We start from the raw sequence: 18608 nt of genomic DNA on the forward strand, positions 1-18608 counted from the left end.
TAACCTATATTTGTGTGCTGGGCATAGCCGGAGGATGCAATCTTGACATTTCGTCTTGAGACTACGACGGAGCTGCATGAGGGGAGCAAAGAGAACGGGAATACTGGGACTACGGAGGGACGATTCTAGGACGCTTGATGATGTGTTTTCGAGTCATCAGGGTCGTGCGAGGTTCCACGCCACCCGAATCTTCCGCCAGACCGAACGAGCCGACCTCGATAACTCTCCGATCGGCAACATGTTCCCCATCCCCCGTCCGTTCCGTCAAGATCACCCAGGGCCGGCTGCCTTGTACCCTTTCCGATCCCCACCCGTCCCCTATCTCCGCCATCTTCCCTGCCTCCGCGCCAGCGTCCACTTCACCGCGCCCACCTCCGATATCTTTTTCCGCCACTTTAATGTCCTTGTTCACATCCATACAACCCTCCACCTCCTGCTCTGCCACGCCTTGGCCCTCCTCGCGCGCGGCGCTGAGCAGGGCGTTTTTGCCCGGACGACATCGTCAGATGTCTAATTTATCAGCTTTCGTCCACTCTATTCGAGGAGCACGATAACTCACCATCATCCTCGTCTGACCCGTAAAACTCATCATCGTCCCCCTCCTGATCCCCCAGATCCGCAAAGTCGACCTTGTACCTCAAAATCCCCCCAATGCCTCCGAACCCTTTCACAAACTGACTCCCCTCCTGACTCTTGTTGGTGACAAACTCGAGGGTCGCACCAAACTCCTTGTACTTTTCCGCAAACCACTCGAGGAGCGCCTGCGGTTCCGCCGCTTGCTCCATCTCGAGACCTGTCGACTTGTCCATAAATTTCTCTTTGAGGTCCGCGACCTTTTCCTTGTCCTTTTCGAGCTTGTCGGCCGGGCTGTTGAAGACGATGACTTCATCGCCGGCGGCATTACGGAGGGTGTGGCGCATAGTATCGAGCGCTTCCCAGACGATGAGGGTTTCGACCGCGCCCATATCGAGGGCTTTGAGGGTGTCGGCGATACCAAAGCAGTATTTGCCGGTATCGAGGGCAATCTCGTCAAAGTATTTCTGGATGAGACGCTTCTCCTGGACGAATTTGACGTTGGCGAGCGAGTCGGCCGCAAGCTCGATAGCCTGCAAGTAAGCTTCTACTCCATCTGTCTTTTCCGGTGAAGACCTACCTGGTTGAAACCATTCTCACCACCATACGACACATCCACAATCTTGACCACCTTGGCCAACAACCTCGGGTCAAACAGATCACTCCCGCTCAGATCCGTCTTCAACTCGGCCGAACCGGCCAACACCAACCCCGCCACGTTCACCCGATCGGCAGTGATAAAGTGCTGCACGGCCAATTCGGCGACTTTACGGACGTAGTTCCGGCGGGCTTCCTCTCGGAGACGCGAGAAACGAAGGGCGGACTGACCACCACGTCCGTGCTTCTTGGGGAGGTCGACCGAGAATTTGTGGACGACCTCGCGGGTGTTTCCGGAGAGGGTACCGAACAGGGAGCCGTTACCGTCACTGATCGTTAGCAAGATTTCAGGCGACAAAGGAGTTGGGACTTACATGATGATGAAACCCCACTTGGAGTCGTTCTCGAGCAGTTCTTCAAGCGCTTCGACGTGGAATCGACTGTCACACATGTACAGAGAGCTGAGACATCAGCTCTTGGCCCGTGGCCATCGGAGAGTGCTGTAAAACTAACGTGTTGATGGGCTTGAACGGCTCCAGCGCGAACGAGATCTTCTTTTCCTTGCCCTCATCGTTCAACACCGTTCCGACAAACACACACAGCCCATTGTCAGGAACGCGATTATACAGCTTAAGCTTCTGCTGCGTCGATGTGATGGCTGAAAGGACTGATAATCTGACGATGTCAGCTCTGGCCTTGCCGTTGGAAATTGGAAAAGGACTGGCGAACGAACCTGTTGACTCGGGACTTGATGTTGGAAGCAGTTCCATATTCGCCTGTCAACATTCCGCTCGCTTGAGAGATCTGCGATCCTGCGGTGTTAGCTGCCTGAACCCTCGGACTACAGGGACGGTGGAAACTCACGAGGCGGAAGGATGAGGGTGATACATGATGTTCCGGCACCTCGGGAGTTGGCGAGCATCCCCAGGAGCTTCCTGTATCGCCAGATCTACAGTTGGGTTAGTGAGGAACCAGAAGCAGTATGTTTAGGGTCAAGACGGACCTCGATGGCCTGATCAGTCTGGAGTCATCAGCTGCGTCACTTGCGTTCCGACTTCTTCAGAGCAGCTCACTTCTTGCTCGGACATTTTGTCGGATTTCTTCGGGGGTGGTAGGGTGATGTAGTCCACTCGAGCTGTATGCGCGCTGCGAACCTATAGGTCTGTATATGACCTGTCTGTAGTGGTGGACGGAGGACAAAGGTATATATGATCAAGAGCGAGCAGTCAACGTTTTTTCGATAAAGTCAAGTGGCAATAATTTTGCCTCCGTCCCCGTCCAAAGGTCATGACGACAGCTGCAGAAGGCCAACTCTTTGGCTCATATCAACAGCTCTTACCTCTATAGCAGTGTAGTAGAACCCATTACTACCAGACAGATCGGACAAGAGAGGACATCACCAACCATGTCCAACCTCGTAGACGTCACGTCTCCCGAGCACTTTAAAGAGCTCCTCTCGGCGGATCTCAACAGGGTATCATGTCTGAACTTTTGGGCGCCATGGGCGGAGCCATGTGCTGCGTTTACCGAGGTGGTGAAGAGTGAGGCGGGCAAGTTCTCGAGTGTGCTGTTCTTGAATGTGAGTTTGGCACTGCCGACCCGGATGAGTTTTATGGATGTCGGAACGCAGGGGAATGGAGGAGATGTGATTGATAAGCGAGCCCGGCCAGAGGTCCAGAGCAGAGTTGTGTCTCGCCTTGTTCGCGCTTCAGGGCGGCTAGCTGATCGTTCCATCCCTGACCATGTCCTGATACGCACTGTACTGACAGCTCAGATCGAAGCCGAATCAATGGCCGATATATCCGAGTCGTTTGACATCGAGGCCGTGCCTTCGTTCTTGCTCCTACGTGTATGTCCCACTCCATCTCCCCTCTCTTTCCTCTCATATGAGAGCGTTCGAGCACGTGTGTGTCTCTTACGCTATACCTCTTATCTCTGATCCTTTCTCCCCATCTTGCCCTCACGCACGTCGGAAAGCGCCATACTCGCCGCACTATCTCGGTCCTTTCATTTCCCCTTATCCACTCCACTTTGACGAGGCAGGAGAGCGCAGCTCGATTGGAACCCGAGTGGAGAGTGCGGCGCTCGTACGCGTCTCAACACCTTTGTTCTTCCCCGCTCGAGGTCTTGCCCTTGGACCCCACGCCTCCTCCTTCTCCGCCTACTATTTATAGTGCGCGGACGCCACTGTTCCCCCTCTATCGCTTCTGCCTTTCCAAGTCCACTTGGATCTGCAACTCTATTTTATGGCCTCCTCGAACCTTCTACCTTCGACGAAAACCTCTTTCCGTTTCGCTGTACCTGTCTCGTCACACCCCAAGTACAAGGCTGACCGAGCTCTCTCTCTCTCTTCTTACTCGCCCTCTACTCTCCCCCAATATGGACTCCTCGCCGCCTACTCTACCGCACTTCCGCTCTCGTCCTCGCCCGCTCCTCCAATCCTCCTCACCTCTCAATCCCAACCACGGCCCCGGTATCGATACTAAACCCGCCTCTGCCCATCCCATCACGGCCGGAACCGCTCGCCGCTTGTCTTCACCCTCCTCACCATACATGTACGCTCGTCGTGGATCCGCCCCTTCCACGCCTGATCGATCCTCCCCCCGATTCTCCCCTCGCTCTCCCCTGTCATTCCTGGCATCCTCCCCGTCCTCGTCGGTCTCGTCGGTGTCGACGTACGCCTCATCCCTGTCATCGGATGACTGGCCGCGTACCCCTCCTCCCAATTCGCCGCTCTCCGGACTCGCCATCGCCGTTCCGTCGCCTTCCGACCGGTCACCCACTCATATCCCCTTCGACGAACACGTGATACAACCCAAACCCTGTCCTCCGCCTATCTCGCTCTCACCGCGATCTCGGTCTTCCGCATCCATCATCTCCGGCCCATCTGACCATGACGTTCCTTCTCCATTGGAACATCGGCCTGCTTTTCTCAAATGCCGCCCGGATCTCGACGACATTCCCCCTTCTCCTCCTATCGTTGATCCCGCTTACCTGCTCGAACGGTCCCCGGTCTTGACTCCCCATGGCGATCACTCCATTGCGTCGCCCTTCCTCAACCTGGACTCGCCCGCTACATACACGCCTGTAACGGTCTCTTCTCTGTCGGCCACTGGCAAACCGTTCACTACGCCCCGCCGACCGTCTGGTCTTGCTCGTGAACTCGGTCAAATGGGACTCGACCATTCGGCTGACGCTTCTTCCCTATAATATATCGGAATCAACTGTAATACCAATATACCCTTTTCCTCTTTCTGATACCCACATCCACTTCTCGCCAACAGGGTCACACCCTCCTAGCCCGCCACTCCGGGGCCGATGCCGCCCTCCTTCACTCCCTCCTCACCCAACACGCCGCCTCTGCCCCCTCTTCAGCCCCCTCCGCACCACTCTCATCGTCTACCGCCACTCCCGCTGCTGCGCCCCATCAACGTACCGAGGCCGAGATCGAAGCGCGCTGCAAACAGCTCATGAATAAGCACAAGGTCATGCTGTTCATGAAGGGCAACCCGTCTGCGCCCAAGTGCGGGTTCTCGCGCCAGACCGTCGGGCTGCTCAGGGAGAAAGGGGTTGAGTTTGCCTGGTTTGATATCTTCTCGGATGAGGAGGTTAGGCAGGGATTGAAGAAGGTCAATGATTGGCCTAGTGAGTGGACAATGATACAAGCTGCCACAGAGCAAAAGCTGATATGACAGCTTTCCCACAGATCATCCTTAATGGCGAACTTGTAGGCGGACTGGATATCTTCAAGGAGATGGTGGAGGATGGGACATGGGATGAGATGTACAATGGAGAGGAAGAAGGGGATGAGGAGGAGAAGTGATGATCTGTGCATAGCTAGCTAGACGATGTATACCCCCAGATTTAGACAAGTGCCACATTGGGTGAAACCAGGAACGGTTATCGGGATTTGCCGAAAACTCCGAGATCTCGCTTGCTGCTTGCTGGCCGCTGTGCGTTGCGTTGAATTCAAGTGCCAGCTTGTCCTGTGCGCACACTAGTCCTCTCTTACACTGAGCTATATCTATCTCCTTTGATCATATCTACTCAGACCAGCTACAGAGGAGGAGATTGAATCAACGACGAATCCCTCTCAAAGCGGAAACACAAGCCAGCGCGAGCAACCCTCGAACCAGACCTCGACAACTCGGCTTCTCGACATCTCCTTCCTTCCCACTCGCGAAAGAGGCAATGCCTCCTCTCGCTCCGCCTCGCATACAACTCATCAACCGATAGGTACAGGTCCATCCGTACCTTTACCACCGCCCCAGCCCCAGCCCATGTCAATCCCTCCTCCCGGATTGGGAGGCGGGGTCGCCAGGACCGGCCCTCCGCCCGGTTTTGGTGGAAATGCCAGCGGAGCGTCTAATACTGGGGACGGAGGAGGTGGCGGCGGCGGTGGAGGTGGAGGCGGAGGTGGCGGTGGAAGGAGTAGAGGAGGTGATCCAGCGTCGATCGTCAGAGCGCAGATTGTGTTCCTGTTGACGACGTTCACGGAGGAAGGGTTCGAGAAGCATGCGGATGAGATCCGGGCGGTGAGTACACATTCCTCCATGTCAGCGGGACAAGAACTGATGGACTAGTTGGCATCAACCAACGGACCGGAGATGTACCATCACTTCTTGCGCCGCGCAGCTATCGTCGCCAACCCTATCATCTCTACCCTCATCCAGCATAGCCAGCAGTACAAGGACGACCCGGCGGCACCTCCCCCCAATATCCAGTCGACTGGTCCGCCCGCCTTTGTCTGGCGACTGCTCGTCACAGAGGCTGTCAGGGCATCACGGGACGTCTCGCTCGCTCCTCATTTCTGCTCCGTCATGCTCTCCCAAGCACAATCGACCGCCCTCCCGCTCCCCTCGCTCCGGATTTTCGGTCTCCCCCCATCCTTCCTCCTCTCCCTTACCGCCTACACTCTCGCCTCCCCCAATGTCTACCCGCCAAATCACGCCTCGGCGGAAATGGTACATGGCATCCTCCGCCAGACTTTCCAGCCCGTCATGGAGCAATTACGAGCTCCAGGCGTCCCATTCTGGGCGATGGGCCCAACTGCGGGCGCGCCATCATATACCGATGACCTCACCTTGCAAGAAGCGAGAACGCTCATACTTGCTCTCTATCCCCGATCATCCTCTTCAGGCGGTAATACCCTCTCCCGCCCACCTACACCGACCAATCCTACCGCTCCCCACCCGTCCCCAATCTCTTCACACCAACGGGCAGCTCTCCTCGGATCGCTCGCTACCAAATTCTCTTCCCCCGCCATCATCCTTCAGAGCTTGTCGGCGCTTTCACCAGGTGGACCGCCGAGATCGCCTGGCTCAATCCCTCTCGAGGATATCCTCTTTGAGCTAGGGGACGGGCTGACCCAGGATGAAGGGACCGTAGAGGCGGTCATCGGACGCTGGTGGGGTCCATATCTATTGGAAGGGCTATCAAGTGCCGAACAGGCCAAGGCAGTCACAGAGGAGGCGTCTCGGACGGTCTACGGGCTGTGCGACGGCCTGAGAGAGGGGAGAATAGTTGACGTTCATGGCGTCGTCAAGGGATTGAGCACAGTCGTGAGTCACCGGGATCGCATTACATGGCCTACAACTGACCCTCAGCCATCCATCTCCATCCCGGACATCGTCCGGTCCTTCGACATTCCCAACGACATCTCCGCTTACCAACCATGCATGTCCCTCCTCGTCGCCCTCCTCCTCCAACCCTCCCAGTACCCTATTCCACCCATCACCGGCCTTCTCCCCGCATCTCCCTCTGAACCCATCTGGAATAACATGATCACCCTCCTCCACATTATCTGGCGAATGACTTCCATCTCCCCAGACGCTATCCCGCTATTCACCATGCCCGGTGCGCCCTCCCCGGACGCGTTCGCGCGGATCGTCAACCCACCACAGCATGATCGGGTGTGGAGCAAGGCAGCGAGGCAGCAGGCGACGGATATTCAAGGTGCGGGACTTTGGAATACGCTTGGTCTGATTCAGATTCTGGTGCACGCGTGCGCGGTGGCGGAAGGGGAGGTGGGCGATCTGCCGTCGGATGAGAGGGTGGAGATCGGGCGGATGGCGACGGAACGATTGGACAGAGCGGGCTCAATAGCGCCAGAGCTGGTCCTGATCGCGCTGGAGAAGCTGCCGGTGAGTATATGAAACTGTAATCGAGGGGTATCTGCTAATTGTCAGAAACCCCTTCCTGGACCGGTGCAGAACATCCACACCCGCCTGCTTGCGGTATATCTCGCGACTCCAGCGGCACAGGCGACTTCTTCACAGCTCGTGTTCCACCAGCTGTGGGAGCATGACTCGGAGAACTTGTTGGCGGTGTTGCTCGAGTTCTACAGCGAGGCAGAGGATAATCTTGGGCGGATCATGGATATTGCGTTGGAAGTCGAGGTGAGTACACTCTTCCGGGAAATCAGGATCGAGCTGACCTGCAGATACTGTCAAACCTCATCGCTTCCGAAAACTTCCACTTTGCGTTGGACGTTGCCGCTCAAGCTTCCCAGGCTGAGCGGATCGACCTCGAAAAGTGGTTGGCGGACGGTATCGAGGCCAAGGGCCACGACTTCCTCGAAGGTATCTTTGCTTTCGTTGAGCACAAGATCCACCTCGAAGGCGAGCACCAACACCAGCCCGAATCTGCCCCCGCCCTCAAACACACCCTCGGTCCCGAAATCTACTCCATCTTTATCCGCGTCATTCGAAACGCCCGGAACCTTGACCAAGACGATATCCGTCGGTTCAAGGGTCTCCGCACCGATATCCTTATCCAGCACCCCCGTCTACTTAATTTCCGGCCTCAGTCCAAAGAGGAGCAAGGGTTCAGCGTGGCCAAGTACTCGAAGGAGGCCACGGCGCAGGTGGATGAGATGTACCAGCAAATGTACAGCGGGGAGCTCAAGCTGGACGACGTGGTGGACGAGCTGCGGACGAGGCAAAAGTCGGCGGAAACGAGGGACCAGGAGCTGTTTGCCTGCGCGCTACACTCGCTGTTTGACGAAATCAAGTTCGTCAAGTCGTACCCGGCCAAAGAGTTGACCATGACGGGTATCCTCTTTGGTGCGATCATCGACGGGCGGCTCGTCAAGGATACGCCGGCCTTTGTCGCTACTCGTTACGTCCTGGACGCGGTCAAATCGTCGCCTATCCCTCCCAATGACGCTCTCTACCAATTCGGTATCAATGCGCTCTGTATCCTCCGGGCATCCCTCGTCGACTTTCCGGGTCTCTGCCGGGAGCTCATCGAGATTCCGGCACTGCATGAGCAGCACCCGGGTCTGCTGCAGGAGATTCTCGCGGCGTTGTCGGAGAGGGAGGAGCTGGATCTGCAGGGTGGGGTGAAGCTTGCTTTCCCCGCCTTGAAGTTGCCGATCCTCATCGAGGAGGGGGATGACGAATTTGTCGAGCCGGAACCGCGACACCGTGATCAGATCATGTTTATCATCAACAATATCGCGGAAAGCAACTTTGACACCAAGATGGGCGAGTTAACCGCGGTGTTTGCGGACCAGCACTCGCGCTGGTTTGCCCACTACTTTATCGATCTCCGCGTCAGTCTCGAGGCGAACCGGCACGAGATGTACATGCGGATCCTGGAGGCGCTGGGATCGGCGGTGTTTGAGCGGCACGTCCTCTGGGAGACGTACCGCAAGGCCCGGGACCTGCTCAATTCGGAGGCGACCATCAATTCGGCGTCGGAACGGGTCTCGCTCAAGACCATCGCCCTCTGGCTCGGTCGGATCACGCTCGCGCGGAACAAGCCCCTCAAGCTGCGCGAGGTCAATATCAAGGACCTCCTCGTCCAGGGTTTCGACAATAAGCGGCTGATCGTTGCCGTCCCCTTCGTCTGTAACCTCATGCTCAGCTGTATCGAGTCGAGCGTCTTCCACCCGCCCAACCCATGGCTCGTCGGTGTCCTCCGGCTCCTCGTCGAATTTTACCACCACGGAGAGCTCCGCCTCAACCTCAAATTCGAGATTGAGGTCTTGTTCTCCAAGCTCGGCGTCTCGCTCGACAAGTTTGAAGCGGCCAACATCCTTAGGACACATGTCCCGCCGCCGGAACCCCAGCCGGAGGTGCCGAACAGGCTCGACGCGGAGCTGCAGCGGGCCATCACCGAGATGATGAATGGCTCGCAGCGTAACACCGACACGACGGCGAATGAGGCGGTAGTGCGGATGCAGCAGATGCAGAATGAGCAGATGGCGGCTGCGGCGCAAGAGGCGTTTAATCGTCGGGTTGATGAGCTTATTGTGGAGCTCCCGCAACACTTGGTGTTCAGCCAAGAATACCCAATCTTCACCGCTCCCACGCTCCAGCGGATCGTCGCACACTCGGTCACCCGCGCCGTCAAGGATATCGTCATTCCCGTCGTCGAGCGGTCGGTCACGATCGCCGGTATCTCGTCCCGAGACCTCGTCCAGAAGGACTTTGGGATGGAAGGGGACCCAAACAAGATGCGGCAGGCGGCGCACATGATGGTGCAGAATCTGGCGGGCAACCTGGCGCTCGTCACCTGCAAAGAGGCGCTGCGGACCAGCATGATCACCAATATCCGCGGCATGCTGGTCAGCAATGGCTTTACTGAGGAGACCATGCCGGACGTACCTATCCAGGGGATCGTCAACGACAACCTGGACGCGGCGTGCAATGTCATCAAGACGGCGGCGATGGAGAAGGCGGTCAAGGATATCGACGTCAATCTGGCGCCGCAGTATGCCGCTCGCAGACTCCACCGGGACTCGCGCAGCTCCCAGCCGTTCTGGGACGGCGCATCTTTCGGGGTGCAAATCTCGCACGGCGCACTTCCCGATCCGCTCCGGCTTCGATCTGGCGGGCTCTCGGCCGCCCAGCTCCGGGTCTACGAAGACTTTAGCGAGCACTCGCGTCTCGTTACCCAAGCGGCCGTCAATGGTGATTATGCCAACTATGGCCCGGACGGGTTCGAGATCAAGCGCAATGCCACTCCTGCCGGCGGTATCCCAGACCCGGCGCCTACACCCGCGGTTCTCGAGCCGGTTCAACAGGTCGTGCCCGCCCAAACGACCATTGAAAAGTTCCACGAGATCGTCGCCGAGATGGAGAAGTATGTCAACCAGGCCCAAGCCCAGGGACTTACTATCGCCAGCGTCACGGATGAGGTCCGGCAGGCGATCCGGGCGGTGCCGTTGCTTGCTAGCCAGACGAGCAACCGTGAGCAGATGACCCTGGTCATTGCACAGCGAGTTGTGCAGCTGCTGTACAAGACGCCGGTCCCGCTCGGCAGGGAGATTTACGTCTTGATGCTGCAAGGGCTGTGCGAGGTGGCGCCAAAGGTGGATGCGGAGGTCAAGCAGTGGCTGGTGTATGCGGACGATGCTGTAAGTTCTACTCTGCCGAGTCCTAGTCAGAGCTGATGAGCAGCGCAAATTGAACGTCCCGGTCACTACACTGCTCATTCGAGCCGGCTTCATCGCACTTCCCGAGTTGGACGTTCAGCTCGCTCAGAAGATCGTTCAATCTCCCAGCCCGGAGTTCTACGAATTCGTCGCTGAGCTCATCCGCGAATGCTCCCTTGGCGAGCGCGCTCTCGTCCCCCGCACGGCCTTCGCGCAGAGTCTGGCGGTCCTGCTCAAGTCGCGAGACAGTCAGCGGGCAACACCTTCCATCGAGACGTTGCTCGAAGACCTCCGGATCGGTCCTAACCGTCCCAAGTCGACGGACATGCCCCCCAGCGGTCCTCTCGAGGACAAGCTCAGCATCGACAAGGACCGGCTTTCGCACTACTTCCTCGAGTGGGTCCGGGTATTCAGCAGCTCCAAGCGTCCCGAAGACGCCTTCATCCCCTACATCACCTATCTCCAGAAAGAGGGTATCCTCAGCGGCGAGGATATCTCCACGGCATTCTACCGGGTCGCCATCAACTGCGCGGTGGACCTTGACGCGACCAAGCTGGGCGAGCGGGAGCCAGCGTTCTTCGGAACCGACTCGCTCGCCAAGCTCATCGTGCTCATCATCAAGCACTATGGTGACAAGTCGGACGCGTCGAGCGCGAGGCGGACGGTCTACTACTACAACAAGATCATCAACATCATCGCGTACTCGCTCGTCCACCGCTCGGTGCAGGCAGAGGACAGTTTCAACCAGCGTCCTTGGGCCCGGTTCTTTATGACGATGCTCAACGAGCTGTCTATAATCGGGGACAATTACGCTCTTCGGGAGACGTACGTCGGATGCCTCAAGGCGTTCGCCAACAGCATGGGGGTCATCCAGCCTACGTACGCGCCCAAGTTCGCCTTTGGGTACACGTCGATCATCTCCCACCGGCTCTTCATGGCCAAGCTCCTCGACACGCCGGCGAGGGACGAGGGGTGGCCAGAGTTCCACCGCTGTCTCATGTGGCTCCTCCGCTTCCTCGCTCCTTTCCTCAAAGTCGGCGAGCTCGACGTCGGCAGTCGGTCCATCTACCGCGCCACCTCCCGCATCCTCCTTGTGCTCATGCACGACTTCCCTGAATTCCTCGTCGAGTACTACCACACCCTCTCCACCGCCATCCCCGCGCACTGCCTCCAGCTGCGCAACATCGTACTCTGCGCATTCCCCAACAGCCAAGCCCCCCTCCCGGACTATTATCGCCGGCTCGACCAGCTCATCCCTGAAATGCAGCTCATCCCCGTCGTTCGGCAGGACTACATCAACGCGCTCAACTCGGGTAACGTCAAAGGTGCGATCGACCAGTATGTCCGCTCGGGCATGCCCCAGCTCCAGGCTATCGTCGCCGAGTTGAAGAGCCGGATCGCCATCAAGACGATGGGATCCGAAGGTCCTATTGTCAACTGGAACCACACCCTCCTGCACGCGGCCGTGTTTTACCTCGGTACAACCGCGGTGGAGCGCCGGGCGGCCCGGACGGGGAATGCAGAGTTTGATCGCAAGGCGCCGGAGGTTGCTCTCTTGACGAGCTTGGTGTTTGCGTTTGACGCGGAAGGTGAGTTGCCTGTTGCTAGAGCAAGGACGTCGCTGACATTTAGGCCAATACTACATGCTCTCGGTCATCGCCGACCAGCTTCGATACCCCTCCGCTCACACGCTCTTCTTCACCTCCTTCATCCTCTTCCTCTTCGGTACCTCGGCCCGCGCCGAGATCCCCAACGCTATCCCCGAGCGTATCGGCCGAGTCCTGCTCGAGCGTGTCGTCGTTACCCGACCTCACCCCTGGGGTCTCATCGTCGCCTTCATCGAGCTGCTCGATAACAAGGCGTATGGCTTCTGGGATCAGGCGTTCATTCGAAATGATGAGGAGCACCAGAACATCTTTGGGAGGGTGCATGCGAATATTGTTGGGCAGGGACAGGGACAGCTGTTGGGTGGTGGATTGGGGTTTACGCAGAATTAGATGGTGAGTCTAGTCGAGTGTTGAGGTTTAGGCAAAGCTGACCGTGTCAGATCTATCACGACCTCTTCTATAATCCCATCATCTCCCCAGGTCCGAGATCAATGCCATACTTTCCCTTTTCTTTTTCTGTACGACTACGACATTACGCTTTCCCCCTCCCTCCTTTGGCCCGCACCCACCCCCAACTCCACCGGTCTCGCTATACTTGCATCCAGCATATTTCTACAACAAGGATAAGGGGAGACATGTAGAAGAGCTTTCAACATTGCAGTGACGGTGATGAGGGGGAACAGAGGGAGGGATGATCTTAGCTGTTTGTGATATTAGTATAACCCGTAGCTGGTACTGATAGGTAGATGGTGAAGCAAAGGGAGTAGCTTAGTATATTGAAGAAATGTAAATTAGAGACACAAGAGATGAATGAATAGTGTACCCTTACTCCATCACGTCTCTGGCATCTGCATGACCGACTCATGACAGCTAGACGAAGACGATCGCGAGCTCATGATCATAGACTGCCTGGAGTTATCCGCAATCTCCGTTGGCGCACTCAAGCCAGCAAGTGGAGGCGGCGGATTTTGGTGGTCCACCCCTTGCGCATGTTGTCCTTCATCCTGCCTTGTATAGCCCTCTATCGCTATCCGTCAAAGCTGCCGCGCCGTAGGCAGGGCTCATTGAAGCTATATCTTTCCGACTCGCATCGTTCCTCGGCCGCCTGATGGCCAAAGTGAGTCGGTCAGGGATAAAAGGGCAGGGTTGTGCTGATTGGATAGGCAAAAGCTGCCGCTGTTGCGCCAGGTAGCAACTGGGCTGCTCTGCAGACAGTGAGTGCCGCTTCTGACCGCTGCGTATCATTTGGCGGCCCAGTGCCGCAGATCGTATTGGCGAGGAGAGCAGAGCTGAATATCCACAGAAGCTCACTTCCTCGAGCCCTGGCCCGCGGTCCTCGACGACCCCCAAACCCCGAGGCGGTCCGAGCATCATGTCTGGTGAACTATCAAGCAAGCAGCGGAAGAGGATGATGCGGCAGGGTATAGGAGAGTACGCGAGCGGGATGAGCGAAAAGGTTGGAGAATCTTCGTATGTCCCGTCCCGCTCAGAACAATGCTGGCTGCGGCATCTAAAGCTGACAGCACCAGCTCGGCAGGGCAGACGGTCGGCGTGAATGTACCAGCGCACACGAAGGAATCTGTCATGCTCTTGCCTGTCCCGGAGGACTGCACGGATCGGAGGTTGGTTGAAGAGTTGAGGGTGATGGTGACTGGAAAAGGAGTCTTGGGCGAGGCGAAGAAAGCGTGAGCTCGAAACTTGTCTCTGGCTAAGGGAGACAGCTAACATGTCAGACCTGGTACATAGTGAGTTATACTCACTTTGAGGACACGGAGGGACTCGCTGACATCCAGCATCGCGCTCGACTGCGAGATGGTCGGTCTCGGTCCACTAGGCTCCGAATCCTGCCTCGCCCGGATCTCCGTCGTCAATTATCATGGGCACGTCCTGCTCGACACCTTTGTCCAGCCCCGCGAGACCGTCACGGATTGGCGAACCTGGATCTCCGGTATCCGCGCATCCGATGTCGTCGGCGCGCCCCAGTTCGAGACGGTCCAGAAACAAGTATCGGAGCTATGCGAGGGGAGGGTCGTTGTCGGCCATGCGATTGAAAACGATATGAAGGCGTTGCTTCTGAGTCATCCGGGACCGATGACGAGGGACACGCAGCAGTGCAAGCCGCTGAGGGAGAAGGCGAAGACGAAGCGGCCGGGGTTGAAGAGGTTGGCGGAGATGGAACTGGGGATTAAGATACAGACGGGGGCACATAGTTCGGTGAGTCGATCTGGCGCTTTGATCGGGATATGACGGGGACTGGGGCTGATACGCTTAGGTGACCGATGCTAGGGCGACGATGGCGCTTTATCGACTTCACAAGACGGTCTGGGAACAACAAGTCCGGTCCATCACCGAGACATACCGCGAGAAGATGGGGTTACCCAGTATCGGTGCTGGTAAAGGCAAGGAGAAGGCCTCTTCTGCCGTCCTGAACGAGACCGACCCACCCGCCAAAGGCGGCAAGCGAAAGCGGAACGTTGCGGAAGAGAACGAGGATGAGGGCGCTGAGACAGCCAACTTGGAGGACGAGGGCGGATTACTGCACGCTGCAGCCACGGAGGACAACCGCAAGAAGAAGAAGTTGAGGAAACAGGCGGCGGCGGCGGGTGGGTTGGGCGAAGGGGGAGGGCAGAAGGGGATCAGCAGTGGTGTGACGGAGGTGATCAGGCACAAGGATGGGACCAGAGAAGTCAGGGGGAGGAAAGGGGCGGGTGGGGGAGGGGGTGGGGGAGGCGGAGGAGGCGGGAATTGGTGGGAGGACGATGCGGGATCATGAGGGTTGCTACGCTGGCTGGGGCATAGGTTTTCTCTCATACAGGTTGTTTGGGATATACTTCTTCGTTTGCATCCCATGGGATCAGTCTGTCACGGAGTTATCGCCCCAAGCAACAAGCCGTTACATGCCAACGCCTATGAGACCCAGGTTGGCTTCGGGCGTCGCCACTCGGCGCCTCGGCCGAGGCTATCAATAATGCCCGAACCTGTCAAGCGATCCAGCGAACTCATCCTTTCTTCTCGTCCACTCTCTCTCTTTTCATCTCACCATCTACATCACAACATCACTGACCGCCCGGCGAGCTTTCTGCTGCACGTACCTACGCCCAAGTCACCGCCTCCAAGTCGCGCCTATATCGCCTTTGCTGCTCCCTGACCCAATCGCACCGTCGCCGAGATGAGTTGCGCCGACGATCTGACGGTCGAAGATCTTAACAACAACGTCTCTACTCAGGTCCTCGAACGAGTCTCAGCGGGCGAGGGAAGCAATTCGAATCTCTGGAGCTGGATCGACCGGGATAAGTGAGCTCACGTTCAGCTTGCTAATGCTGGCTGAGCACGGAGAGTGTGCTGACCAAGCTAGCGTAGAGGGTGTGAACCTGGAAGTGCCTGGATCGGCACCGTTGATCGTCAAGACGTGGGATGAGAGATTGTCGGACGATATAGTAGAATCAGGCGTAGATGACGAGGTGAGTTCGACAGCTTCCAGCTGGACTGGCGGGACCGTGGGCAACAGCTCCATGAAGTCGAGAGCCCGAGGGCAGCCGCACACCCATTACACGGAGTTTGGTCCAACTCCAGTTGCTGACGTCGCAGCTCATCATCCATATCCCATTCATCTCCTCCCTCCGGCTGCGCACCCTCCTACTCCTCCCGCCAGCCCCGTCCCACCCACATCGTTCCAGTCGCTTACGACTGTTCGCGAACCTCCCTCACTGCCCCTCCTTTTCCGATCTCGAGGGCGTCACGCCAATAATGGACCTGGACGTCTCTTCTCCGCCTCCGGGGTACAGAAGAGGACCAGGAGGGGAGCGAGAGGTGGAAGAATGGGGATTGAAGGTGCAGAGGTTGGCCAATGTACATTGTGTCACGCTTGCTCTTGTGAGTCGCCTGTGTGATCTCATGCAGGCCACACGTCGCCTACTTGGGTTTGGGCCCAGAGCTGACGAGGCAGTCTGAATCGACAACGGGAATACGATCCGCCATCAGCTTTGTGGGGTTCAAGGGCGATCCCAAAGAACCCAAAATGGACATGTCAAAGCTGGGACAGGTGCCCGCTGCGAATGCGGCGGATGCGCCTGTAGATCGATTAGCGGAGAAGAAGGGGAGTGGACATACGACGATCCACTAGGGTGGACATGGACAGCTTCATCTTCTCATCTGTGACTGACCTCGTGATGGCACTCCTGACAAGAAAAAGCACATGCTACTGATGCGACTGAGTGAGAGAATACGTCAAGGCGGCGCTGACCAGGATCGCTTGATCCCTTCGGACGTGAGCCTGAGCGCGCGTTCGACACTGCTCAGTCGATAGTGGTCGTTGACGCTTACATCCAGGACAGTCGAAGAAGGTACCATAAACGTATTGGATGCATGTTTCTGCAAAACATCCTGTCTACCTCCAGAGTAACTATTTTATACCCTGAACTACCAATCTCCCGGTCGTACAAAGCAAGTCCCCGACCCCTCCAGCTCTGCAACACCTCACAATGGGAATCGCCACCCCTTGGCTAGCGGCTCCAGACCTTGAGCCGCTCTGGTGGCCTGAACCTCGGCCTCGGCAGCGTCCAGAGCGCGATTCTTGCGCTTGGCCCACCACGCGCAAGCGAGCACGCAGATGATGCTGATGCCGAGGGAAACGATGATGAGCCCGCCGCCGAGCCGGTAAAGCGGCTTTTGGTTGGTGAGGAAGAAGTAAGGGGTCCACCAGTGGCTGGTCGAGGAAAAGGTGTTGGCAATGGCGATAAGAGCGGCTTTCCGCACTATCAGCTCGTGCTCTGGGAATGAGACAAGGCGTGCTTACCTTGTGACGAGGGGCGGGAACCAAACTGGTTTCCCACGAGACGTGCAAGTTCAATGCAGACGAGGTCCCGATGAGGAGGAAGCAGACACCGGTGTATCGAGCGCCGACGTTGTAGGTGAGAATCATCATGAGAGCGCCAGCGAGGGACAACAGCAATGGCCCGACCTACGTTTGTCAGCCTGTGTCCTTGGGAGAAGAAGAAGCGATGACTGACCATGTGCCAAGTGTTCTCCCTGAATCTACCAGCCGTGTACCCGAACCCGAGAATGGCGAGGAAACCGCAGAGGTAGGGCGGTGATTGGAGGAGGTAGGTCATGAGGTTGCTGGTGCTCATCGTTTGAAGCTGCATGTCAGTGTCGATAAGGGGATGGAGAGCGATAGGACTTACGATCGACGGCAAGAAGTCCTTGAATGACTGCGCAGCGACGAGCCAGAGGTGCATCATGGCGAAGATGTAGGTGAAGACATCCTTGAGCGCGAGCTTGGCGCCCTGGATGACGGTGAGATCCGCGTCGGCCTCATCGATACCACCGGCAGACATGACAAGTCGATACTGTGCCATCTCGGTCTCTTCGGGAGACATCCAGGGGGTGTTGTTGGGCCAATTGGGGAGCGACCAGAATGCGAGACCGGCAACCGTGAAAGACATGATGCCTTCGATGATCATGACTATTTATCAGTTGAAGCCTTGTATGTCCCTGCCGGAAGGTAACACTCACACCACTTCCAAGCTCGCAGACCTCCGACTCCTTCCATAGTCTCGAGCACCCCGGCAGCGAGTGGACCACCAAAGACGTTCCTAGCTGATCAGCGTCAACCTCAAGAGAGTAGGGTGAATGACTTACGACAAGCAAGGCGCTCCGTGCCACAGGGCCATCCTGAACGGCAGTTCGTCCCGGGTGTACCAAGATGAAGTCATCAGAGCAATACCGGGGAAGAAGGCGCCTTCGGCGATCCCGACGGCGAGGCGGGCGAGGATGAAGCCTTCCGCGTTCTTGACTAAGGGGAACAGGATGGTGGGTAGTGACCAAGCGACGACCATGAGGGGCATGATGATCCGGGGTTTACCGCGGGAGAGGAGGAGGACACCAGGGAGCTGGGTAACCATGTAGCCGACGTAGAACATGGAGATGCCGGCGGACCACTGTACGTCGGTCATGCCGAGGTCGGTTTGCATGCCTGCTACCCGAGCTATATCGTCAGCAGCGCCATGGGATAGACCAGGGCCGGACTCACCATTCGTGACGTTGGATCGGTCCAGGTAGTTGATCAAGAGGCAGAGTGTGAGCATGGGCAACATGCGGTAGTCACTGTGAATCAGCCATGGTGCCCTCCGAGGTCCAGATGGCTCCCGCACGATCCGAAAGGTCGACTCACATCAATTTCTTGACCCGGTTGTTGAGGACGTTAAGCTCAGCCTCGCTTTTGTCCCGAAGCAAAGGGTAGCGACTGAGCACCTCCTCGGCAGAGTTGACATCGTACTGGTAGGCCTCCTTGAGGTTGTCGATGTTGTCGACCATGTAGACCTCTTCCTTGTCGATACCGGTCAGGGTGGCGGCTCGCACCAGGTCGAGCTGGGGAACGACATCTTCGCGTTTGGGTTGGGTTGGCATGATGTGTGAGAGCGATGGGAGGTAGGCGAGAGTGGGACGGG

At 57.3% G+C, this 18608-nt stretch overlaps 6 protein-coding genes across 6 annotated transcripts; 4 read left to right on the plus strand and 2 right to left on the minus strand.

Annotated features, from left to right (window-relative positions):
• Positions 1 to 109: 109 nt before the first annotated feature.
• MKK02DRAFT_43715 (translation release factor) lies at positions 110 to 2258 on the minus strand (the record flags this gene model as incomplete). Its single annotated transcript, XM_053092573.1, has 9 exons — positions 110 to 393; positions 560 to 1106; positions 1154 to 1499; positions 1545 to 1631; positions 1684 to 1845; positions 1904 to 1982; positions 2035 to 2101; positions 2174 to 2191; positions 2244 to 2258. 9 exons carry the CDS (start codon positions 2256 to 2258, stop codon positions 110 to 112), a joined length of 1605 nt encoding a protein of 534 aa, XP_052944816.1.
• Positions 2259 to 2575: 317 nt separating this feature from the next.
• On the plus strand, positions 2576 to 4993 carry MKK02DRAFT_36553 (putative thioredoxin; the record flags this gene model as incomplete). Its single annotated transcript, XM_053089443.1, has 4 exons — positions 2576 to 2749; positions 2945 to 3019; positions 4455 to 4815; positions 4866 to 4993. The coding sequence occupies 4 exons, from the start codon at positions 2576 to 2578 to the stop codon at positions 4991 to 4993; spliced, it is 738 nt and encodes a 245-aa protein (XP_052944817.1).
• Positions 4994 to 5450: 457 nt separating this feature from the next.
• On the plus strand, positions 5451 to 12549 carry MKK02DRAFT_25719 (putative exoribonuclease; the record flags this gene model as incomplete). Its single annotated transcript, XM_053087079.1, has 7 exons — positions 5451 to 5705; positions 5754 to 6731; positions 6777 to 7313; positions 7359 to 7562; positions 7613 to 10534; positions 10578 to 12141; positions 12185 to 12549. The coding sequence occupies 7 exons, from the start codon at positions 5451 to 5453 to the stop codon at positions 12547 to 12549; spliced, it is 6825 nt and encodes a 2274-aa protein (XP_052944818.1).
• Positions 12550 to 13267: 718 nt separating this feature from the next.
• MKK02DRAFT_43718 (putative MipD) lies at positions 13268 to 14932 on the plus strand (the record flags this gene model as incomplete). Its single annotated transcript, XM_053092574.1, has 7 exons — positions 13268 to 13276; positions 13323 to 13373; positions 13463 to 13629; positions 13689 to 13844; positions 13893 to 13904; positions 13953 to 14373; positions 14432 to 14932. The coding sequence occupies 7 exons, from the start codon at positions 13268 to 13270 to the stop codon at positions 14930 to 14932; spliced, it is 1317 nt and encodes a 438-aa protein (XP_052944819.1).
• A 396-nt stretch (positions 14933 to 15328) lies between these two features.
• MKK02DRAFT_43719 (galactose-binding domain-like protein) lies at positions 15329 to 16282 on the plus strand (the record flags this gene model as incomplete). Its single annotated transcript, XM_053092575.1, has 4 exons — positions 15329 to 15453; positions 15515 to 15620; positions 15748 to 16032; positions 16106 to 16282. 4 exons carry the CDS (start codon positions 15329 to 15331, stop codon positions 16280 to 16282), a joined length of 693 nt encoding a protein of 230 aa, XP_052944820.1.
• A 353-nt stretch (positions 16283 to 16635) lies between these two features.
• MKK02DRAFT_36555 (vitamin H transporter) lies at positions 16636 to 18567 on the minus strand (the record flags this gene model as incomplete). Its single annotated transcript, XM_053089444.1, has 8 exons — positions 16636 to 16913; positions 16963 to 17119; positions 17169 to 17297; positions 17343 to 17623; positions 17674 to 17753; positions 17800 to 18145; positions 18191 to 18264; positions 18332 to 18567. 8 exons carry the CDS (start codon positions 18565 to 18567, stop codon positions 16636 to 16638), a joined length of 1581 nt encoding a protein of 526 aa, XP_052944821.1.
• Positions 18568 to 18608: the final 41 nt, after the last annotated feature.

This window comes from Dioszegia hungarica, assembly GCF_025882075.1.
Source record: "Dioszegia hungarica strain PDD-24b-2 chromosome Unknown MKK02contig_8, whole genome shotgun sequence".
NCBI classification, from domain to species: domain Eukaryota; kingdom Fungi; phylum Basidiomycota; class Tremellomycetes; order Tremellales; family Bulleribasidiaceae; genus Dioszegia; species Dioszegia hungarica.